The sequence below is a fragment of the Ambystoma mexicanum genome, chromosome 7p, assembly GCF_040938575.1.
Source record: "Ambystoma mexicanum isolate Mex_15411 chromosome 7p, UKY_AmexF1_1, whole genome shotgun sequence".
Classification (NCBI taxonomy): Eukaryota; Metazoa; Chordata; class Amphibia; order Caudata; family Ambystomatidae; genus Ambystoma; species Ambystoma mexicanum.
Genome location: NC_090939.1, coordinates 759892974 through 759918722, shown reverse-complemented (window position 1 = coordinate 759918722; position 25749 = coordinate 759892974). Strand labels below are relative to the sequence as shown.

Sequence of the window (25749 nt, the reverse complement as noted above, 5' to 3'; positions counted from 1 at the left end):
GGGTTGAAACATGCAGATAACAAATAACTCCTTGCAGCACCAAACAATCTCAATGTCTGGGTCCCCCGTCCAAGCAGTCCATGGGGAATATTTGTCCCTCAGCAGGACAAATGCTCCTATTCAGTCTTACTCCCTTCTGTCCTGCTTCTGGTGGGCTGGCGGGGGTGGGGGGGACTTGAGGGGGGATGAGAGGAAGTGTTTTTTTTGGCTACTCCCTAGACTTCCTGGCCCTGTTCTTCTCTCCTCTGACTATTCCACACGTCCTCCTCCTTAAACTCTTGTGCCTCCTCGACACTTTGTGTATTGCTCTTATCCCCTCCAATCGCTACTAGTTCACCAGATGAAGGCTTTATTGGCAGATATTCTCTTTCTTTGGCCTCCACCTCTTTGGCTTCCTTTTCCTTTATGACCTCAATGGGGCCCCATCACTTGGAGTCCTATTCGACTCCTCCCTTACCTTGTCCACTGTCCCTTTCCTGGGTTATTTGTATTCTTAATTTAGTGGAGTGTCCTCAAACTCTGACTCCCTTATCTTTCTCCTCCTCTTCCTTCTGCCCCACCCTCTGGACTCAGCCTCAGCCTCTGGGGCACATCTTCTCTCTATGTAACCTTCACATTTTCTCTCCCTTCCCTTCTCGAGCTCTCTCTCCTTCCTGTGGTAGCTCTCTCCCCAATCCCTGAGGTTTATCTCGCCCCACCTTCCTGAGCATATGTCTCGCCAGCCCCTGGGGTGTCTCTCACCCAAACCTTTGTATTACATCATTTGCCCACCTTTGGGGTATCTTTCTCCCCAATCATAAGAGTATCTCTTTCCCCATTTCCTCCCTAATCCTATAGAAATCTCTCTTCCCAATCCTGGGTGTATTCCTCTTTTCCACCTCATCCTGTGTTCTCCACCCCCCTTCTTAACTGCTCTCATGCAATCACTTAAATTCTCCTCCAACGCGCCTACTGAGCTATCCCAGTAAAGTCCATACCTCTTATCCAGCTCTCCTCCAATTCCTTTCCTCTCCCAGTCATCTCTGCCCCCCACTTCCTACCTACAGCTTTCTCTTGTTCTTCCCCACTATGTGCCATCTCTTTCTCTCTGCTCATGCCAAACTCTCATAATATCCAAACTATCACAATATCCAGTTTCTCTGAACACCTCTTACACTCTCCCCAACCCCCAAGTCTCAGGCTCCTTGTAGGGCTGTGGAGCTCTGCCCTTGGCCCAGTCATGAGCCTGGGTTTCTTCCACAGTGGCATGTTCGGCTGCTTTCTGTTCACGGCTCCCCATCTTTTCACTCCACAGAGTGTTTGTTTTCCCCTGTAGTCTCCTGCTTTATGGTTCACTTAAAACTGGAGGGGGTGTATTATGGTCAGCTGGCTTTCAGCGTATTTCTCTGCTACCCTGTGAAGCCACATGGGGATAGATGGAGGAGCAAAGCTTTTGGGTTTCCATTTTGGGTTTTCGATGGTCCAGCTCATGAACATGTCAGTTTGGGCACGAGGCTCGCGAGCTATCCGCAGGTTGCCAAGCCCTTGACAGTTATTCTACTGTAAAATGGCCGTCTCCCTGGTTATTGCTCCCACTTGTCCTTGCAACCCTGCCAGCAGCTTTGCCTTTCTTAAAGCGCCCATGATGACTACAAGCCCCTGAAAAGCTCCAAAGTGGGGTTAGTTTAAGCCAAGGGATCCTCCCTGCGCCTCCCTCATGCTGCGCAGGTTATATAGGGTGGTGGGCCCTGGCCCCAGGGGCCCCTAACTCCTAGACAACTAATGCAAAGCAGAGCACTTTGTCACCCCATCTCCCAATACACTCATCCCTAATTTAAGAAGCAATAATACAAGGTGCACATTTGATATTTGTAGAATTGTGTAAGGTGTTTATTTAGAGAACTGTTTTTAACAAGGCTCATGGCAACAGCGGCCCTTCTCCACGGGTAGTGTCATCTGCAGCTGGCACACGGTGGGCACAGTCTCTGAAACACTTGGTAGGGGGCATGCACCCCGTCAAACAGGAAACCAATTAACATAACATAACCTTTGATTTTTTTTCTCTTCAAGATGTAAATGCTCTTATGCATGATCAATGCAACAATTTCTAAAAGCAAAAAGAGAACATTTTGCAGAAATGTGTACCTAGGTATCTCCCTGGTGCAGCATCGATGTTAAAGAAGCACGAAACGGCAAATTGTGACAAATGCTTCCCCTTTGTTTTCAGTGGATCAGCGTGCCCTTTGCAATGTCGCACGAGGCAGTGAAAGACATTGGGTTCACAGCCCTACACGAAGTCTTCCAGGCACCTTGGCTCGGGAATATTAACACAGCGGACATATGGTCTTGGATTGACAGCTTTCTTTTACTGGTAAGTGCTTGTTGTGTTTTAATTGAGTACTGTTTAAACTTTCTGGTGTAGTCCCAGGCTGAGGTGTAAATAATAAATGGAAATTGACTCTTGAGCAGAACCTCATTAACAACATGCTGTGCACGGCTGCATTTGAAGGAGTTTTCCCTTCAATGTCTGGCAAGTGCATTTTGCTATTCAGCTACTAGTGCAGTAAAATGTTTCACAATGTTTCTATAGTTATTTAGTAAGGAAATGCGTGCATTTGCCTAAGTATACAATATCCATGGTAAACACTTACTGCATTTTGATACATCTGTTTTCGGAATAACAGTAGACGGTTAACCCTATCAGGTTGGCTGTCTTTGAAGCAGGGAAAACAAATGTGAATGGCCTTTTATACTGCGCTGTTTGCCCCCGGTGGGTCTCCCAGCTCTGAGGCTTGTGTGCAAGTTGGAGAATTGTGCCTTTGCCAGGGTTATCCAGACCAAAGTCTGAGGAGCCGATCAGAGGGTTATCCAGACCCACTGGTCGAAGTGTACGAAAAGAAGTAGTGGAACTATCTTTTATGCTGGCCTCCCCACACTCACTATAAACCCCATTGCCTGCACCCTCCCACGTGCAATCCATACCCCCATACAAACGCACCTGCTGTTTAAAGGAGAGTTCAGTGCAGTGCACTAAAGTGCAAGTTTCAACTTCTTTCTATGCCTTTATTTTAAATCAAAACCATTCCGGAACTGTTTGTTGGTGGGTGTGAGCTCACCTGGTCTTTTTTGAAATTTTATATGAAATTGAATGATGGTAGATCAACCTCTGGAAAATGTGTGGGGCTAATCCACAGACATTTTCCTATGCTCACCGCATGACATACGCACAGACCTGTGTACTCTGGGTGGACACTGCCTATAGTCGAACTCCTCCCTGTCATATTTAGTTGGGATATGACAGGTGGAGTAGATGGTGCGTCTCAGAAGGGGGAGGGCCAAAACCTTCCTCCTGCCATGGCCAGCCTATTTAACTATCAAAGGATCCATTGATCCGCCCTATCCATTTGTTTACCCTCTACAGATGGTGGCAGCAATTAGCATAATTAACATACTAATAGAGTATACTTCAAACAGGCCCACATAGGGCCTGGCTGCAGGACTAACAGAGGAGACAGGAACCCCCCAAAAACTTTGATATGCACTGTGTCAAGCCAGCTCCCACCTCTCAGTATCAAGTGCAGTGACCTGTCATGTCTGGGACCATGTGTTTATAGTAGGCAACCCTGGCAGGGGCACCCCAATCAGAAGGTATGAAAATGTGGTTTGCAGGAGACAGAAAGTCTGTTCTCGCCACAGCTTCAATGGAAACCTGCTGCTTTAATCAGGAGCCACAGAGAGCTCCATTAACTAGAGAGACCCTTTGAGCCATAACAGACAGGAAGAAGGGTGCGACTTAGTATTGCATGTATTCACCCGTTTACCTTTTCTGTTGCAAAGCACTCTGGTTGTGACCTCATGCATACAGAAGATTGTTGGTGGGGACCCATGATTGGTTCATTAAGGTTAGCCTAAACCAATATCAATGTGGCCCATTTGGGTTTAAAAGAGGGTTGGGCCCCTCTTTTGGGAAGATCATCTGAAGACCAGTGTGTTAAGTGGGCCGGGGCCAGCTATGGCCAGGCCCCAGCAGTCTCCAAAAAGTGGAGCTGTTGCCTTGCCGGGGCCCCACCGTCCCACCACGACATTGGCGGGACACATTATTCTGCTTCGGCCCCGGCAGCGACGGGAGATGCGCCCACCATTAAGTCTGGCAAGCTGACAGAAGTGCCAGCCAGCCACAGTGTCTTTTCTTGTGAACATTATCCAACACTATTTTGTAGCATAGCGGTAAGTACTGGCAATAGGTGTTTTAGTATAGGCCCTTTTATTTGACTAGACTCTACTAAGACTGTATTATTATTTGATGGTCGTAGCTCGCTCCCATCTTAGATTTAGGCTTAGATTAGGCTTTATCATACACATTTTACAGTTTAATAAACACCCTTGAACTGTGATCACTTGTGTCTGTCTTACTTTGATGCCATGCCTTCCTTACACCTTGCACACAGCTTAGTCACCCAATGATAAAGTACTGTTGCAGGCAACATTTAGACACTGATAAGTATTGTTAAATAATCGTAGATCTCGACATAGGTTCTGTGAAAGGCATGACCAAGGATGTCCTGCGCATCCTATGTCAAGAGAGGGGACTTCCCCACAACACTAAGGTTAATAAACCTGAGTTGCGGACCAGCCTCCAAGCTTGGGTAGAAGCAAGGCCAGTTGGGGAGAAGATTGCAGGGGATGGACTGGGCCCCATGTACCCGAATGAGAAGGCCTTCCAGGAGGGGTAGTGGAAGATGACGAGGAAGACAGCATGAGCAGTGTTTCTCACCAGCCAATTGCCAGGGGGGCAAGCGTGGTTTCTCAACACTCTAGAGTATCAGTAAGGTCAGGGGCTAGTGCGGCATCCTCAGATCCCGGGCCGTGGCCTAGTAATTCTTCTGGCTGTTAACGAGGTTGCAGCTAGAAAGCTCCTGCTCGCGGAGAGGAGACTTTCGCTAGAGGAACAGAAACAGCAGGATAATGTCATGATAGAGCTGTGCAAGCTGGTGCTCGAAGAGAAGGAGGCCAACTGATCCACCTCTAGTGAAAGCAGAACTAGTGTCTCAAACCAGAGTGCCCTGGATGAGCCCGTGGCACATTCCCAAAGACTAAGTGTAAGCTTATGAAGTGGGGAAGGATATCTTTGACTGGTTAGAAGTGCTCAAGCTTGCTTTCCAGCTATGGCAGGTGGACGAGGTAATGTGGGGTGCAACCCTGATGAGTGGCTTACCGACACCAGGGACTGATGAAATTCTTCAGTTAACTCCTGAGGAAAGGCCCTTTTATGAAAGCATGAAGGCGGCTGTCCTCAGGAAGTTTTGTAACCCAGAACAGTATCTCAAGAGTTTCAGAGAGCTCAGAAAGAAAAGTGGGCAGACATTTGAAGCGTTCACACACTGGTCATTGAAATATATGAACGGTTAAGTGGCTGGTAACAAAGGTGACACATTTAAAGGGATGTACAATTTGATTGCATGTGAGCATGTATTGAAGAATTGTGAGGGTGACCTACACCAGCATTTTGTGGAAAAGACGATCATAGACCCTAAGGAGCTTGCAAAGGCTGCCGACAGATTTGTGAGTACTCGAGTCAGGAAAAAGGCTCAGGTGAGCAGACCCAAACCAGAAGAGAAATCTTAGGACAAAAAAGTAAACAAGGGTGGGAAGGACAACGGTCCAACCCAATCCTCTTCTAAGTCAGGTTCCCAAAAGACTGAATGGAAATCCCAAAGCATTACTTCAGCCGTACACACCGAAAAGGCACCCCTAACAATGGGACACCTGAGTTCTCACCACCCAAAGGTTGTTTTGTGTGTAAGGAGCTGGCCATAGCAAAGGGGATCTTGCTTGCAAGGGCTTACCCAAGCAAGCCATAGTGAATGTTGGACTTGTGGAAGAGGCCATCATCAGTGTGGGCCTTCTAGAGGAGGACCTCCCACTAGGCCAGAAGAGATCCCAGTTCCCAATAATACTCAACACTATTTAGAACATGTGTATATCAATTGACACAAAACTCCTGTGATCTGAGACACCATGGATAGCGTCACTGCTGCCACCCAGAAGTGGGTACAGCCAGACCTGTCTGTTGATGGTCCTGATTGTAGTGTCACAGGGTTTTATGGAAAGAGTAAATGCCCCTTCGAGATAGTAGAGTTCAGCGAGCAAGGTGAAATGAGCCTGCGCTGTATAGCAGTAAAAGACTCCATCCCTGTCCCAGGTCTGTTGGGTAATGATCTTCCTCGTCCCGAGATAGTTGCAGTGGCTACCCGTACGAGGGCCAAAGAGATTGCCAGATTTAAAATTCTTAGAGCCTTAGGGCCTTGAATGCTTCCAGAGTGCTTATTGGAGGTACCGGCATTGGCCCGGTAGCCCCTAGTCCAGTTTCACAGACTGCGGGAGAGGGGTCAGTAGCCACTGAGGACCCTACTTTGGTAGCAGGGGACTCAGTGACTTCAGAGTTGCCTGGCGCAGTGCATGAACCTGAGGTGTAGGACCAGGGGAGCTCAGATCCGAAGGGACTGCCAAGCTGGATGAGTTTGCATCAGCTGGGGACCCAGATAAGATTACTTTTTTAAAGCCCAAAAAGAATGTGCCACTCTGGCAGGCCTGCGGACGCAGGTGGAGGAGCAGTTTAAGGGTGAGGCCCCTGGACTATTCAACGTGGACTGGGAGGATGGACCCCTGTGCAGTGAGCCAAAAGACTCTGAGGGCGAGGGCACTAGAAGGTTGGTGATTCCCTAGTGCCACAGAAAGATCCTTTAGGATTTGGCTCACCAAATTCCTTTATGTGGTCACATGGGAATGACTAAGACATCGGATCGGTTGTCTACACACTTTTACTAGCTGCAGTTCAGAGTAAAAGTTAAGGAATTTGTCTGTTCCTGCCCGATTTGTCAAGCTTCTGGCAAGTCAGGTGGTGCAATAAAGGCCCCCTTAATTCCACTGCCTGTGGTTGGGCAGCCTTTCGAGAGACTAGGCATGGACATTGTGGGTCCTTTGGATCCTCAAACCAGCTCAGGGAACATATAAATCTTGGTGGTGGTAGATCCTCTGAGGATCATCAAAGCCCCTGTGGTTGCGAACAGTCTGATTGGGATATTCTCACGTGTTGGATTCCCCAAGGAAATTGTTTCTGACATGGGATCAAACTTCATATCAACGTATATGAAGGCAATGTGGAAAGAGTGTGAGTGGCCTACCGGTTCTACACATCCTTCCATCCACAAACAACTGGCTTGTTGAGTGGTTCAACAAGACCCTGAAAGGGATGATAGGTGACTTGGAAGAGAACTCGAGGAGAACATGGGTTATTCTCCTGCCATGCCTTCTGTTCGTCTACAGGAAGGTGCCACAGAACGGAGTAGGATTTAGCCCCTTTGAACTTCTGTTTAAACACCCTTTACAAGGTCCCCTCAATCTAGTGAAAGAGGTATGGGAGGGCAACCCTTCATCTCCCATATGAGATGTCTTGGACTATGTTCGGTCCAGAATGCAAAAGTACATGGAACAGTCAAAGACAAACCGAAAGGCCAGTCAGGAGCTGATGATATGATATGATATAATATGATATGGTATTTATAACGCGCCTATACACAAGTGTTTCAAGGCGTGACAAGGCAAGGGGGGGGACAAAGGGAGGACAGACAACGATCCTACTAGGCCAGGTGTCATTCAGATCGTGCAAGTGCATGGGAAGGGGGAAAGGAAAAGTGTGCGGTGGGAAGGGAGAGGGGAAAGCGCAGAACATGGGAAAGTGGAAGAAATAAGATAAATAAGACACATAAAACAGCCGGCTAGTGGCAAGTGCAAGGAAGTGCAGACATAAGTGCTGGAAGGGGGAATGAAGGGATACAGAAAAAACGGTCCCCAAGTGCAGGGGTTGCCAGGGAGGCAGTGCAGGTGGGCAGTTGATGGGGCCTGGGCCAGAGATCAGAAAAGGTGGCCAGGTAACCTGTGCAATTTCAGTCAGGAATTCAGCAAGGGAGGGGAGGAGAGAAAGCAGAAGCAAAGAGGAAGGTTTTGTGGTGTTTCCGGAACCAGAGATGGTTCTCCTCGAGTTTCAGGGAGGCAGGAAGGCTGTTCCAGAGAGAGGCCCCTGCAGAAGAGAGTGATCTGCCTCCAACTCATTGCTTGGAGAAGCGACTGACCCTGAGGGAGTTGGAGGCAGATGAGCAAAGAGCTTGAGAAGGAAGATATTTAGAAAGAGAGAGTTGAAGGTATTGCGGCCCCAGACCCCAGAAGGCCTTGTGTGTAGCACAGTAGTATGAAGCACTGGCAGGAGCAGAAGGTCACAGTGACAGTCTATTTTCCATGCCAGTGAGTGTGGATTATGGAGCATTTCAAACCCAGTGCCCTTCAGGATATGTGGACTGGGCCTTACTGTGTGCTGGAAAAAGTCAGTAAGGTGAATTATCTGATTGACATGAAAGGACCTAAACAGATGTGCAGGGTCTTTCAGACAAACCGACTAAAAACCTGTTATAGCTGGAATGACTTGGTCATGGGATTAGTGACTGATGGAGAGACTGAGGAGGTGACCGATCCCCTCCCAGACCTCCTGCACACTGAAGCCCCAGATGGGTCAGTTGAAGGTGTCAACCTTGCAACAGACTTGTCAGAAGAGCAACTGACAGACAGTCGCTGGTTACTGGAACAGTTTGCCTGTCTGTTTTTGCTGACCCCAGGTTGTGCAGATTGGTGCACCCATTATGTGCACACTTCAGGCAGTAAAATGGTGAAGAGTAGGATACAACGGATGTCTGATAAGGTCAGGGACACCATCAAGGAGAAAGTTTCCAGGATGCTGTCCCTATGAGTAATAGAGCCATACCACAGCCCCTGGGCTAGCCCGGTGGTACTGTTCCCTAAAAAGACCAGTGGTTGGAAGACTGAAATCCGCTTTTGTGTGGACTACAGGGGGAACAATTCTGACATGAATACAGATGCTCACCCCATTCCTCGGTCAGGTGAGCTCAATGACAAACTCAGCACTGCCAACTACATGACTACCTTCGACCTAATGCCAGGGTTTTGGCAGATTGGTGTGACAGATGAACCGAGAGAGAGGTCAGCATTATCAACCCCAGAAGGACATTATTGCTGGTGAAGGTGTACTTAATAAATTTGCTTTACATTACATAATCAGTTCACTGTGATGCCCTTCGGATTGAAGAATGTCCCTGCCACTTTTCAGCAGATGGTTAACCAGGTTTTGTCTGGTCTGGAAAACTTCAGTATCACCTACTTAGATGACATTTCTGTGTTTAGCTACACATGGGAGCATCACTTATCGCACTTGAAGCAAGTGCTTAAGGCGCTGCAGAATGCAGGTCTGACTATCAAGGCCACAAAATGCACATAGCGCAGGGCATTGTGATTTAATCAGGCCACCTAGTCGGTGGGGGTAAGAAACAACCTCTAGAAGAGAAGGCACAGGGTGTGAAGGATTGAGAGATCCCTACCACACAGAGGCAGGTCAGAGCCTTTCTAGGTCTGTCTCACCAGGTATTACCAGTCATTCATCAAGGGGTATGTGGCCATTTCCATGCCCCTGAATGATGTAACTTCCAAGAAAATGCTGAAGAGGGTAACTTGGACCCCCGCCTGTCATACCTCCTTTCAAGATTTAAAGGATAAATTGAGCACGGCCCCAATTCTGAAAGTGCCAGACTATGGTCAAGAATTCATTATCCAAACAGACGTCTGTGATTTTGGGAATGGAGCAGTGTTGGCGCAGCTGACCTCTCAAGGGTTAGAGCAACATTAGCAGGTGATTGACAGTAAGGGAAAGGAACTGGGCTGTCATTTAAAATGAAGCTTACACAGTTGTGTGGGCTGTAAAGAAGCTGAAACCCTACATCTTTGGGTTGCACTTTACAATCCAGATAGACAACCGGCCTCTTCGATGGTTAATGGCCATGCAAGGGGAGAACCCTAAGCTTTTGCGTTGGGCCATATCCATACATGGATTCGATATGGACATCCAGCACAAGCCAGGTTCCCAGCATGGAAATGCAGATGGCCTCAGCCAGTACTTTCGCCTTGATGTCGACCCAGACCCTCATTCGGGTGGTGGTTCACATGTTGAGGCTGGGGGCATGTGAGGAATTCGACCATCCGCATAGTTGGGGGTGGGTTAAATTGTTAGACATAATATGAAAACTAATACACATAATACCTAAAAAAAAAGTCCAATTCCAACATAGAGTTGACCCACAAGACAAACAATGGATCACTTGACGACTGTTACTGCTCATTCCTGCATGACGAAAAAATAAAAAGAGAGCAAACCTACACTTTATGCCAGCATCATATGTCTCGTCAAAAAACTAAAAACACACTTCAATCTCACAAAACCCCTTTTTGTAGATCAAATGATGAGGCATGATTAACATAGAAACCATTCCACTTTTAGTGGTGCCCATGGGAGTACAGTCTTTTCATCACTGTTCAGTGCAGGGACACTTTTTTTCATTTTAAGTGCCTTGCTTTGCACTTGACTCATGGTCAATAGAGCTTTCCTAAAATACAAATCTGGATTAATTCTTTTTTATGAAGACCAGTCTGTTCATATTTTTTTAGGAAATGTGTCCTTCTGGCATTGACGAAGGATGCATAGGCACTGAACACTGGCTGGCAGGCATCTGAAAATATCATCATATGTATAGACTTCAATTGTCCTGGCTTTTTACAGCTATAACATACAGCAGTGATTCACCATTTCACTATGCAGGGTTATTTCCCCCATGGATAAAGCACTCATCTCCTTCGGCTGTGACTATGGTACATGTTGCACTAATAGGTTTCTTTAGAGACCATTCATCATGACCTATGTTCACAACCAGTGGCCACGTCCCTCCGGCTGTGCCCACAGTACATGTTCCACCAATAGGATTCTTTGGGGCCCACTAGCCATGCCCTTAGGCCATGGCCACTGTACATGTTGCATTGCACCAATAGGTTTCTTTGGGGCCCACTAGCTATGGCCATCAGCCACAGGCAGTGGTCATGGCCCACTGTACATGTTGCACACAAGGATTCTTTGGTGCCTACTCACTATAGCCTATAACCAAAGCCAGTGGCTATGGCCTTCAGCCATGCCCACTGTACATGTTGCTCCATTAGTTTCTTTGGGGCCCGCTAGCCCGACCTTTGGCCCTGGTCACTGTACATGTTTCCCAAATCAGTTTCTTTGCGGTCCACTAGCCATGGCCACTGGCCATATTCCACCAATAGGTTTCTTTGGGGCCCACTAGCCGTGGCCACTGTACATGTTCCACCAATAGGCTTCCTATTGGGGCCCATTAGCCATGCGCTTCGGTCATGGCCAGTGGCCATGGCCTTCAGCTGTGGACACTGTACATGTTGCAGTGATAGGTTTCTTTGGGGTCCACTAGCCATGGCCTTCGGACATGGCTATGGCCCACGGCCGTTGGCCCTTCCAAATGTACATGTTGGCCCAATAGGTTTCTTTGGGGACCACTCTCCATGGTCTTCGGCCATGGCCTTTGGCCATGCACACTGTACATGTTGCACCTTTAGGTTTCTTTGGGGTCCACTACCTATAGCCTTCAGCCACCTTAAATGTTGCACCGTTAGTTTTCTTTGAGCCCACTAACCATGACCTTAGGCCATGGCCAATGGCCACAGGCCACTGTACATGTTGCACCAATTGGTTTCTTTGGGGCCCACTAGCGATGGCCTTCGCCCATGGCCAGTGGCCACTGCCTTTGGCCATGGCCCACTGTACATGTTGGTTGCAACAATAGGTTTCTTTGCGGCCCACTTGCCGTGGCTCACACCCTTCACCTGTGCCCAGTGTACATGATGCACCAATAGGATTCTTTGGGGCCCCCTAGTCATGGCATTCACCCATTGTACATGTTGCACCAATGCATTTCTTTGGGCCCACTAGACATGGCCCTCGGCCATGACCAGTGGCAACAGCCTTCGACCGAGCCTACTGTACATGCTGCACCAATAGGTTTCATTGGGGCCCACTAGACCTGGCCTTTGGCAACAGCCATGCCCACTGTATATGTTACACCAATAAGCTTCTTTGGGGCCCAATAGTCTTAGCCCCTTGTATTACCACAATTATGTGAAAACGCTTGAAAAATCAAAAACACTTCCCTGCCCTCAAAGGCACTTACCAAGTGCCCCCCTCCTCATGACATGGGCCCCCAGCCCCTCAGCATCTCTTTCCCTCTCTAGCCCTCTCCTGTTACCGCCTATCACTCTTTGTTTCATGTGACACATTTTAATTGGCTATTGTGTCTTCCATCATAGCCACAGTGTTCTTGCAGAATTCTATTTGTATTAACCCGATAATGCAAACATGTCCAAACTGTAACTGGCACCCTAGACCACCCCCAACTTCCCAACTTCACATGATGTCCTCTTTCGCCATCCCAACCCCTAGCCTGATGCAAATTCAACCCATTTACCCTTCCTTTTCATTTACACATCCCCCTGGAATAATCGTGGTTATCCCTCGCATCAAGCAAACAAAAATGATAGCTTTTCATTTCTTAAAAAGCCTCTCTGCTGCAAAGCACCATGAGAGATGTAGCTATATTTTGGAGAAGGCGCCACCCCCTTCAAATATATTCTATACAGACTAACCCCAAACCTGTCACGGAAATTAAGTCAACGCTTCGTGCCCAGGCTGTGTCTTATTTAGTCAAATTCCCTTCAGCAGTTTTTGCGCTTGGGTTTGATAAAAGGTGATTTTTTTCTTTATGGGAAAAGGAATGGGAGAAGGTAACCTTTTCTTAGTAACTTTTGTCATTTTTTAACAATCTTTCCCATAGTTACCAATCTGGGGGGGCCTTTGACAAACGTTTTGTTTGGAAAATATCAGACAAATCCATAGTGGAAGCCAAAATGTATTAGCAATAGATTTTTGGGATTTCCTATGGCTCAAGTTACACACCTTAACTATGGTGCGGGACAGCCTCACAACTCAACAAAATCCTTGAAATTCAGCACATGTGGGAAGTCATTATCAGCTTAACTCAGCTTCTGTTGATGTCCCTGATAATAACATGTCCCCCAAAATGCCATTTTGTCTGTCATTGTGAATTCCTTCTCTCATAATATGTATGTGCTCATGGGCTTTGTAACGCAAATACGCCAAGGGTTTCAAGGGTTTTGCTGAGTTAAATCTGTACAATTATACTGTACCTTAACTAAGGTTTTTCAGTGAATTTCAGAAGTTTTGTTATACCATTGTTTTTTCATGGCCACTAGCCAGGGCCTTTTGCCATGCCCATCAGCCACGGTCTATGGCTGTGTCCACTGTACATGTTCCCCCGATATGTTTCTTTTGGGCTCACTAGGTGACCATGGCCTTCAGCTGTGGCCACCATACATGTCTTTCGAGCCTACTATCCAGGGCCTTCGGCCGTGCACCCTGTATATAGAACACTATTGGGCCACAAGCCATTGCTTTCATCCATAGCTGGTGACCATCGCCTTTAGCCGTGTCCACTATACATGTTCCCCCATGATGTTTCCTTTGGACCCACTAGGTGACCACAGCCTTTGGCCATGGCCACTGTACAGGTCATTCTGGCCCACTAGCCATGGCCTTCAGCCATGTCCAGTGACCAAAGGCCTTCAGTCCTGCCCACTGTATATTTTAAAACACTACTGGGCCACTAGCCATGGCCTTCGACCAGGCCCACTGTACATGTTCCCCCAATATGTTTCTTTGGACCCTCTGCATGTCTTTCATGTTCACCAGCCAGGGCCTTAGGTCTTGGCCAGTGAGCATGGCCAGTAGAGCGTTTCCTATCAACGAGCCATCATTTTCAGAAGTACAGCCTTCTGATCCTGAGTTGAGACCAACAAAGTAACATTTTTATGGAAGAATTCAAGCTCCTTCATAGGTACAACCGAGCAAAATAGAAGCCGAGAGGGTCACCTCCAGGAAGAGGAAGAGGAGAAGGAAGAGAAAGACGGATAGAAGTAACAGATGCAGGAGAAGGAACCTCCCAGAACAGGATCACTTGTTCAGGAAGTGGTCCAAGGAGCAGACGGAGAGGACATCAGATGAGGAATTAAGAGTGCAATCATTCAACTCATCTAACAGATTCATTTCACCAGTAGAGAAATCGGCATTAGAATTGGGTACTCTCAGTCACATGTGTTTGATTTTGCTCAGACTAGAATTGATTTATAAAAATTTCTACGCAAGTGAAAATGAAAGAAATACTTTTAAACTAAACATCCAATAGATAATAATACTTTGCATGTATATAGTGCTACAAACCCTCAGGCATCTAAGCGCGACTTATTGTTACCCACGGTGAGTGATGCTCATTTCTCGACCAAAGAAGGATGAAAGGCTGAGTTTGGCCCTGCCGAAATTAAAATCTGCATCGTCGGGCTCTGCACGGATGTCAAAGCAAGCGCTCTACTCGCTGTGCTATCTGACCACCTACCAGATAAACAGCTGCTGCTACATCAAATCCCTTGTCTGTGAAGGATCTTAACATTTTGTTATGTTTGGAATCCTTAGAAGAAGATAATTCTTCAATATGTGACACCAGTTTGAATAATCAAGATATATTATAGCATTATGGGATTGAAAATAATTTTTCCAGAGAAAGCTGTTAGAAGATGAAGTCCACATTCTGTTCCAATGTAAGCGCATGGAAAAACAGATGTCTTTGAGGAATTAGTGATTAACCACTGAACTGCAGAGCTTTAATGAAGTTTATGCAAAAAGTATGTGCATGCTCGTCCTTAGCACTTAAGGGGTTGAGGATTTGAGAGAACTGTCAGAAAAATATGGTTGCAAATCCTTTAACCTTACCTCTAAACAAAAGAAAGCTATCACTGATCTGCAAAATGATCGAAACATTATAATCAGACAAGTGGATAAGGGAGGAGTCATTGTTTTATGGGACAAATACCTCTATGTAAGAGGAGCAAATCATCAATTAATGGATATAGAATGCTATGCACCTTGTGATATGCAAACAATGGTGACTACAAAGTTAGAGTTTGATGCTTTGATTAAAGAATGGAATTATACAAATCCTTTAGATTGGGAGGAAGTCCTATTTTTGAGGTGTGAGTTTCCTATTACCCCCATTTTGTACTTTATAATGAAAATACATTGGGATAGTAAGAATCCTCTGGGAAAACCGATAGTTTCATCGAAAGGGTACTTATTGGCAAATGCTTCAAAATATCTACACTACTTTCTCCAGTCATTTATGAAAGATTTGAACTCATTTATTCGAGATACAGCAGATCATTTGGACAACGTTGATGGCATGGAATGGGAATGTCACTTCTTTATATGCAAGCATTCAACATCCAAATGGCTTAAAAGCTTGCAAATATTTTCTCAATTCTAACACATTTTAAGCAACAGAATGAAATGACTTTTATGTTATTGCTATTTTGTTTAGCACACAATATCCGTTTTGTTTGAAGATCAACAATAAAGATAAAAATGCAGTACAGTAATTTTCTTGTGTATAGCTCCCACATATGTGAATTTGTATATGGGGTGCTGGGAACTCACAGAACCCTAGTCGGATAAATATGATCAATACATCGAGCAGATTGTTTGTTGGTACCGTTCTATAGATTACTTGTTTTTAATTTTGAAAGGACCATGTCAATCTTTAAATGAGTACATAACACAATTGAATGGCAATTATATGAATTTTAAATTAAAAATAGTTTGTAGCCCAGAGGAATTAATATTATTGGATGTATACTTTTTAGTAAAAGATCAGAAATTGAACTGTAAATTATATAGAAAAGCAACATCATCTAATTAAATTTTACGTGCACTGATTCATCATCCTTAAACACTTACCAACAGTGTTACTTATGGTGAGAGGATTAGGGCCAAATGTAATTGTTCCATAGAGCGGAATTTTCAGGTGGAAGCTGAGAATATGGGAGTACATTTTCTTGCTACAGTTTACACTGAAAGGACAATTAACATTGCATATAACAAAAACAAACAAAGAAGGAAAGGTAATTTATTTAAATCTACGAACTCTAGGAAGGCTGAGGATAATTCTGCAAGATTTACTGCTCAATTGAGCTTACAATCACAGCAAATAAGACAAATAGTTAAAACACATTGGTCTATTTTACAAATGGATACTGATCTCAACAGTTGCATTAGAGATGATCCTAAAATCCCTTTCACCAAAGCAAAATCACTTAAAGGTCTTATTTCTCCCAGCTTTCTGACTTGAATAATAAGAAAGGTTTTGTGAAATGTAATGAGTGCAAGATGTGTGAATTAGCTCACCCTATGACAATGATCATATATGCTATTGTAAAAGCAAGGAAATATCGAGGCTGAGTACCACAAAAGGAAATACACCAAACACTGGCTATAAAGATTCACAGATCTTTAATACTGCGCAGTTACAAAGAAACACAAATCCGATACAGATAGCTATCTGGCTCTCAACACCCCGCAATGAGTACCAGCCCATCAGAGTGAGGATGGAGAGGTACTGGACGGAGAGGTACTGGACATATAAACAGTCACATTATTTATACATATCTTGCAATATTGTCCAGCTTCTCTACAGATTAATAATCTGCGGTCTAGAGTTTGTGCCGAGTTCACATATAGCTCATACTATAATATGCACATAGATTACATAGGTTTACGTTTCCAACAAGTTAAATTGGCAAAGTGTATTCCTGGATTTAACAGTGAGCCTTAGCACATATCCCCTCACAATGTAGTTCTGCCAGTGTCCACGCTCAACATTTACTTAGTATTGTCCTAGATGTGCGTTTGTGGATGAGGCTTGTTAGTGCAGACAATCCTTAGACCACAAGTCATGCTCGGGCCAAGGTCTCATTACCTAGTCTAAACATTCAGCCCTCGGACAGTCTAACTATTAACAAGATGCAAACGTCGGGAAGGCTTGGTTGCAAGTTAGAAACACAGTCCACCATTTTAGAACAGAGAATCACATACAAACAGAAATCAAAATGGCGGATCATTCTAAAATGACGGCGAAGTCGATCCAAAATTGGAACTTTGCAACGCGGTTTTCTTCGCGGAGCGACTAGGCTTAGGCCAATATATATCAGAAGGAGGCACGATATGATTTCCCATTTAACAAACCCTCCTTTTGGCCTAAGCCAAGCGCTAAACTACTATTAGTCACTTTACGAGTAACTCCACGTCTCAATGTCCATACAACCTGAATCACAGTCATCGGAGATATCGATCGCCATAAGGTCTGTGACGGAAATTTCCTTCAACACAAATTCATTGGTCATTCTTTCTGGTGCGTGTACCTTTTGTCCTAATGTTACCATAGTCTGTGCACAACATCCCCCTAACATTGAACATATGGCAGGAAGACATTGTATACAGCAACAGCAGAACAACAGAATACCCAGAATAATTAGCAAGACTGAAAGTAGCCTCCATCCCCAAGATCGTAAGAAGTCCCAGAACCAAGCGCTAAGATCCCAATTTCCCTCGGGAACTTGCACTTCTGAACTAGGGACGTGCACATTCTGTATAGCCTTAAAGATGTTTGGGGAGGAATCTGGTACGAAAACGCAACAAGCGGACCCCACTAATTTGCATACTCCACCACGCTCAGCCAGGATGACGTCTAATGCCATCCAGTTCTGTAGTGCCACTAACCTTATCGCTTCCTGTTCAAGTGTCATGTTATAGAGTATGTCAGTGGTCCGGTTCATGGTTCTCTCCAGTACTCTCGCTAGTCTCCTAATATGCTGGGAATTTAGCATTGGCCCCCAGAAAGGTACAAAGGATTTCGCTACGGCTACCAAAACTTGCGACGAAGTATTGCCATTCGCATCCCGACTTGGACGAGTTTTAGGGATTTCTGTGGTACTAGCTATAAATGCCCCAGATAACAGAATTCCTAAATAAGTGGTTCCCTGCCAATCCCTAGGTAGCCATGGGAAAGCTTCATTACCGCAAACGAAGTAGACAGGTTCACCTACATACAAATGTCTGTCCTCACTGGTCAAATTCGCAACATTGGTGCAACCCTTGAAATCACCCATTGACTGAGTACCATTCCTCTGCAAGCAGAAAGAAACTGAGTCGGGGCTGTGGTTAACAGTATATGAAGGTGGCGTGGCATCCCTATTGCCTCTCGGAGCCATCTTGAAAGAGATCAGAGATTGAAAAGGTTGAGACAGTCTATCAGAAGGCCTAATGGAAGCAAAATTAAGCTTGCTCCTATTTGCAAAAAGCGAGCATCCTGGGGGTGTTAAAACCTGTCTTTCAAACTCATTCAAATGTGTTCCATCAAAGTTCCCAGAGATGCTATCATTCCATCGGCCAAAGTACAGTGCCCTTAGAGAAGCATAACATGCAGTGATCAGAGGCAAAGGATGAATATACCAGCCCAACCCCTTGTCTCTATGTTGTGGTAAATGAGAGCAGAACCAGCAATTAGACCTGTTCAAAATAGCATGTGTTGCATTCATTATAAGCAGTAATGTGTTATTGTGGTAACTCTGTCTGTTTTGAGAGTCTCTAGGAGATAGAGTGTGCAGATGCACGAAAGGTGTAGATACAGTAGGTACATTTTTTGTAGGCAAAAGAGTTTCAAGAGGACGTACTTCTTCCATGTACCAAAATCCTAAAGCAATTATTATTGTGAAACCGGTTAACATGATTACAAAAAAACAAGACGTTTTAAAAGACTGTGAGGCCGATTCATGGAATAATTAGCGCGGCGCAAGTGGGCAAAAACGTGCGAATCGCAGTGGAATAGCGAAAATCGCAGTGCAAGTGCGAAAATCGCACGAAAAGCAGCGCACGTCGATTCATGGAAGTCCGTGCGCGAGAAAACCAGCGGATGTGCGATAAAAAAGTGCGCCGCGCACGTTGGCGCACAGGCCATCTAACAGCGTGCGCCAGGTCACAGCGAAAATCGCACACGCCACAGCGAAATTCGCACATAGCGCGGCGCACGCAACAAAAGTAGGCGGAACACGGGCGTAACACTCGGAATGGGGAACAACTTGCAAAAACGTGGGTGTCACGGGGGAAGTACAGGGCACAAGTGCGCGGAACGCCCACACGCTCGCCTACAACACGTATTCATGGAATAGAATAGGGCAAAAAAGCGCACGCTCAAACCAGCGCACAGGCACAAACACGACCGCCACAAGAAAGCAGGCGGTAGCGTCTCTGCGGCTGTAAGAAATGTGCGCCAAAAGGTGCGCCAACAAATAGCACCTATATACTGCCATGATGAATGTCCTATACTGTGGCCCTCCAGGACAAATGACGTGCAAAGGGGTACCCACAAACACGGACGCTGACAAAAAATATGTGTGCGTGTATACCGGGGTGCGCGGGAAGTCTCACACGCGATTTGGCCGGGTACGTGGATTTCAGGGGTGCGCGGGAAGTTCCACACGCGATTCCATCAGGGTAGGTGTATTTCATGGGTGCGCGGGAAGTTCCACACGCGATTTCAGCAGGGTACGTGTATTTCAGGGGTGCGCGGGAAGTTCCACACGCGAATAGCCTGGGTGCGTGTATTTCAGGGGTGCGCGGGAAGTTCCACACGCGAATAGCCTGGGCGCGTGTATTTCAGGGGTGCGCGGGAAGTTTTACACGCGATTTCAGCAGGGTACGTGTATTTCAGGGGTGCGCGGGAAGTTCCACACGCGAATAGCCTGGGCGCGTGTATTTCAGGGGTGCGCGGGAAGTTCCACACGCGAATAGCCTGGGCGCGTGTATTTCAGGGGTGCGCGGGAAGTTCCACACGCGAATAGCCTAGGCGCGTGTATTTCAGGGGTGCGCGGGAAGTTCCACACGCGAATAGCCTGGGCGCGTGTATTTCAGGGGTGCGCGGGAAGTTCCACACGCGAATAGCCTGGGCGCGTGTATTACAGGGGTTCGCGGGAAGTTTTACACGCGATTTCAGCAGGGTACGTGTATTTCAGGGGTGCGCGGGAAGTTCCACACGCGAATAGCCTGGCCGCGTGTATTTCAGGGGTGCGCGGGAAGTTCCACACGCGAATAGCCTGGGCGCGTGTATTTCAGGGGTGCGCGGGAAGTTCCACACGCGAATAGCCTGGGGGCGTGTATTTCAGGGGTGCGCGGGAAGTTCCACACGCGAATAGCCTGGGCGCGTGTATTTCAGGGGTGCACGGGAAGTTCCGCACGCGAATAGCCTGGGCGCGTGTATTTGAGGGGTGCGCGGGAAGTTCCACACGCGAATAGCCTGGGCGCATGTATTACAGGGGTGCGCGGGAAGTTTTACACGCGATTTCAGCAGGGTACGTGTATTTCAGGGGTGCGCGGGAAGTTCCACACGCGAATAGCCTGGGCGCATGTATTTCAGGGGTGCGCGGGAAGTTCCACACGCAAATAGCCTGGGCGCGTGTATTTCAGGGGTGCGCGGGAAGTTTTACACGCGATTTCAGCAGGGTACGTGTATTTCAGGGGTGCGCGGGAAGTTTTACACGCGAATAGCCTGGGCGCGTGTATTTCAGGGGTGCGCGGGAAGTTCCACATGCGAATAGCCTGGGCGCGTGTATTTCAGGGGTGCGCGGGAAGTTCCACACGCTATTAGGCTGGGTGGGTCCTCACAGGTGTACCCTGTACACCCTCGACGGCCCCTGCAGGCAGCCCACAAAACAGGGGACTACCCTGCACACCTGCTCATGTCCCCCTGCACCCCCACCCCCCAGCAGTGCAGGGGCAGCCTCCACCATGCCCCCACTCATGTCTCCCACCACCCCCACCCCCCAGCATCCAGGGGTACCCTCCACCAGGCCCCCACCCATGTCTCCCACCACCCCCATCCCCCAGCCACCAGGGGCAGCCTCCACCAGGCCCCCACTCATGTCTCCCACCACCCCCACCCCCCAGCAGTGCAGGGGCAGCCTCCACCAGGCCCCCACTCATGTCTCCCACCACCCCACCCCCCAGCATCCAGGGGCACCCTCCACCAGGCCCCCACCCATGTCTCCCATCACCCCCACCCCCCAGCCACCAGGGGCAGCCTCCACCAGGCCCCCACTCATGTCTACCACCACCCCACCCCCCAACAGTGCAGGGGCAGCCTCCACCAGGCCCCCACTCATGTCTCCCACCACCCCCACCACCCAGACACCAGGGGCAGCCTCCACCAGGCCCCCACTCATGTCTACCACCACCCCCACCCCCCAGCAGTGCAGGGGCAGCCTCCACCAGGCCCCCACTCATGTCCCCTATCACCCCCACCCCCCCTCCACCAGGGGCACCCTCCACCAGGCCCCCATCCATGTCTCCCACCACCCCCACCCCCCAGCAGTGCAGGGGCAGCCTCCACCAGGCCCCCACTCATGTCTCCCACCACCCCCACCCCCCAGCATCCAGGGGCAGCCTCCACCAGGCCCCCACTCATGTCTCCCACCACCCCCACCCCCCAGCATCCAGGGGCACCCTCCACCAGGCCCCCACCCATGTCTCCCACCACCCCCACCCCCCAGCTACCAGGGGCAGCCTCCACCAGACCCCCACTCATGTCTACCACCACCCCCACCCCCCAGCAGTGCAGGGGCAGCCCCCACCAGGTCCTCACAATCCCCAATCATGTGCGTAATGGACAGCCACCACAGCCAAAAAGCCCTACCAAGTAACCCATTCACCCACATGGAAATGGAAATCACATGTTACACCCAAATGTTCATTAAGCTAATGAACCCATGTCCGTCACACACAATGGTTGCAATTGAATGGGAAAACACACAACATGACATGCATGAAACCAATGAGATGATACCACACAGTGAAGTATGGAAACAAAAAATTGTATTGAAAAAAATAAAGAATGCTAAAGAAAGAAAACAAACTGCAATGTGAATGAGAAAAAAAAGCTGCATGTCCGTATAAAAACACAAAACTGAAAATCAGAATCCTAAAAATATTTGCCCAAAGTCAAAAGTTAAAAAATCTCCATGCAATAACGAACTATGTAAAAAACTACCAAGGGTCCATGAGCCCAACTGAACAAAGGAAACCTACTAAAAAACCTACCCAAAAATCAACTATATACAAAAAGTGGAGCAGTGTCCGTCGACTCCAAATCATAATAAGAAAGAAAGGAAACCTAAAACTAAAGAACTATATACAAAGGCGGCGGGCAAGTCCAGCGGCTCACTCCGTGGTGTCCCGTGCCAGGGCATCATCGAACTCCTGTTCGATGTCCCGGAGGTGGTCCAGTTGCATGGCCCCGAGGGTCCGAAGGGACGACGCCGTGTCCTCCTCAAACCCCCTGCGGATTGCCTCGAGGAGTTCTCCGCATGGAGTTCTCCGCCCTGACCATTGTGAGCCGTGCCTCTTCCGCCCGCCGCCGCTCCGCACCTAAGGCGTGGCCCAACCGCTGCCACACAGAAGACACTCTCTGTCCTGGGTCCCCCTGCCCTCTGGCCGATGCCTGCCCCTCCGATGTCGAAAGCCCCGAGCCTTCATGTCTCCCACCATGTTGCTGCTGCTGCTGCTCTGCCTCTGCCCGTGCACTGCCTCCTGCTGCCTGCACATTCTCCGCCGGCTGGGGTGCAGTTGTTGATGTGGCCACCCCTGCTGGACCTCCGACTCCCGACTGTGACAGGGATGCCTCCTCCACCAGCCTGGCCGCACCGTCAGAGGCAGCTCCACAGGGCACCCAGATGACTGATGGGTGGGAAGATGGCACAGAGGACGACTGGCACGTAGGGGGTCCAGTTGAGGAGGGGGTCGGAGCAAGCCCCATCAGATGGAGGAATCCGGCCTGGGTGACCTGTCCCAGCAGGCTGACGTGGTCAACGAGCCATTCGAGATGACGTGCAGTCTCTCCATGAAAAGACTGCAGGTCACCTCGCATGGCCCGTTGACGCAATGCCACACCATCCAGGACAGGCTCAACCCGGACCTGGATGGCCACGTCCGCAGGCAGAGGAAGGCCAGTTGACGTCAGCTCATCCCCTGCCTGAAAATGGGTCTGGACGTAGGCATCCTTGCTGGTGCAAGATGATGCAGGGACAGGATCGGGGACAGGTTGCACACAGGCACCTCTGCGGCCGCCTGTGCTGCCTCCTGTCCCTGGTCCTGCACTGCACCACTAGCACCAGTGGGATCCCCACCTCCAGACCCCGTCTCTGGTGCTTGCACGGCCCCCTCCTCCACCAAACCCCCCACCAACCTGGATGACTCCGTGCCATCTTCCCCTGTTGGGCCCTGTGGGGTCCCAGCTGCCCCTTCTGCTGCCGAGGAGTCCAACTGCAACCTCCGCCTCTTGGACCTCCTCCCGGCAGCTGCGGCCTGGGACGCGGCACCAGACTCCTCACTCCCCGACGAGATGACAACACGGGAGGGGAGCCGGGCCTTGCGTCTCCGGCTGGCGGTCGGATCCCCGGCGCTGTGCTCCACAGCACCTTCTCCGCCCTCTTCATCAGTTGACGCTGCAGACAGGGAGAAACAAAACACAGGCATCAGGGCACTGTACAATGGACACATACACGCATGACAGTTGCACATGAGTGGCATTGGCAAACCTCAGACATGTCATCACAATCCCCAACACACATGTCATTGCAACTCACACACATGAGCCATACCACAGCCAGATCGCAACTGCCACCACCATCCCTACACATACAACAGCATCAGCAGCCAAAGGGGAGCCAGACATCACATGCAACACAGGAAGTGCACCACACATGTACACACAGCACCACACTTGCATGCATGTCTACACCTCTGCCAAGTGTTGCACTGTTCAGACGGGCATCCATGTCACATCTGCCAATCAGGCTTCCACATACCGCTGTCACATGCATCCATGTTGCATCACTGTTGCACCCTTGACAAATACACACACATGCACATGTACACAGTGCTCATACATGCAGCCGAAAACAACATACATGCCTGACATCACGGACATGTCGACTTACATACACATTCATCCAAACATGTGTGCACACACAACTGCATTTGCCATGCAAGCCCACACACACAAGCACCATCCATGCCTCACACATTACAGCCCTCGCATGTGTCACGGCCCTGTACACCCCCACCCATACTCGACCCCATACAAACAGATGTGCAATCGGCACAATGCCGAATAATCACCACACGCACTGCTCACAATCAGGATGCATGTACACTCACCGCTCGACTCCAGATGGGTCTGCTTCTCTAGGACCTGGACGTGGAGGGCTGGGGATATGCGTACCAGGACCCCCATCTGTTCTTCTGACAAGTAGCCCCGGCGCCCCTTGGCATCCGCTGCCTTCAAGAGGCGCCAGGCCTTGTTCAGGGTCCTGGACCTGAAGTCCTCCCAGCGCTTCCTGACATGTTGTAAGTCCCGGACTGCCACCCCCTCCGCGTTGATGGCAGTCACGATGTCAGTCCAGATCGGAGTCCGTCCTTCCTTGTCGCCGCGGGAACTTCCGAAGAGGGCATCATACTGCCCCAGGACTTGCTCCACCAGGACACCAACTTCGGTGGCACTGAAGCTGGTGCCCCTCTGCCTCTCTGGCCGGGGGTTGTCAGTGGTCACAGATGGTGTTTGCCCCGACATGACAACCCCAGAGGCAGGAGTGGGTGGGCAACTGGGTCCTGGGGCTGGGCTGTGGAGCGATGGAATTCCAGTCGGGAGTCTTCGGTTCCAGCAGGGGTGGTCACAGCAACAGCACCCCTGGCTGATGTGCAGGCAGCAAATGGCAATGCACGTGGGCAGCAGGCAGTCAGGCAGCAGCAGATGGCAGGTGGGAGCGTGCTCGGGGCTCTGGGGGGCAGTAGTACGGCCTTCTGGGCAGGAGCGTGGTCTTCTGTGTGCTTACGCGTGGCCAGCTTGGTACGGAGTGATTTGGCACGTGAAAATCCTGCACGTCAGCGTGAAAACCGAGAAAAAGCCCTTAGCGCGTAAGTGCGTCAGCACGCATACGCGAATCTATTGGACCGAAGGCCCTCAGCGCGTAAGCGCGTCTGTGACGTGACTCGCACGGGTGTTTCCCACACAGCACATGATGACAGAGCACACGTGGAAAGACTGCACGTCAGAGTGTCATCGCGTGTAATTGGACAGCACGGCAGAGTCTCATTGCGTGTAATTGGACAGCACGTCAGGGTGTCATCGCGTGTAATTGGACAAAAGTGCGCGTACACGCGATTGTCCTATGTACGTGTATATCAGGTGTGCGCGGACACTTACACACGCAAGTACGTCAGCGCACCTGTATCCCGGTGTGCGCGGGAATTTCCACACGCTATTGGACTGGGTACTGGATTTCAGGGGTGCGCGGGTCACACGCTCGCCTACAACACGCGCGACGCATTCATTTGCGCGCTAAAAAAATAACAAGCTCAGACCCAGGATGAACATACCGTTCCTAGCAGCAGTGGGCGTGGCCTACCAAAGGAGGAGGAGGAGGAGGATAGTCAGGGCCAGAATATTCACACGCAGAACCAGCCTTTTCGGGATGCCTGATGACCAGGTGCATGGGAGGTACAGGTTTCCACCACACATCATACTGGACCTGGTGAGTGAGTGGGAGGATGACCTCACATCACCCACCCTGTGCTCCCAAGCACTCAGCCCCCTGGAGAAGGTCCTCAATGTACTGCACTTCTTAGCCACTGGATCATTTCAGCGGACAAGTGCCATTGTGGGTGGTGTATCACAGGCCACCCAGTCACGCTGCCCACACCAGGTCTTCAACATCATCACTGCACGCCCATCAGTCCGCAGGCACATATACCTGCCCAGAACCCCTGCAGAAAGGCATGCTGCCGCCCTGGATTTC

The 25749-nt window shown here is 49.0% G+C and overlaps 1 protein-coding gene across 4 annotated transcripts in view; it reads left to right on the top strand.

Annotated features, from left to right (window-relative positions):
* SLC5A7 (solute carrier family 5 member 7) overlaps positions 1-25749 on the top strand; it is a 373145-nt gene that overhangs the window by 295915 nt on the left and 51481 nt on the right. For all 4 annotated transcript variants that reach the window (XM_069636887.1, XM_069636890.1, XM_069636886.1 and 1 more), the window contains exon 6: positions 2207-2350. In XM_069636887.1, coding sequence (XP_069492988.1) covers positions 2207-2350 — 144 coding nt within the window. The remainder of the gene's footprint in view (positions 1-2206; positions 2351-25749) is intronic.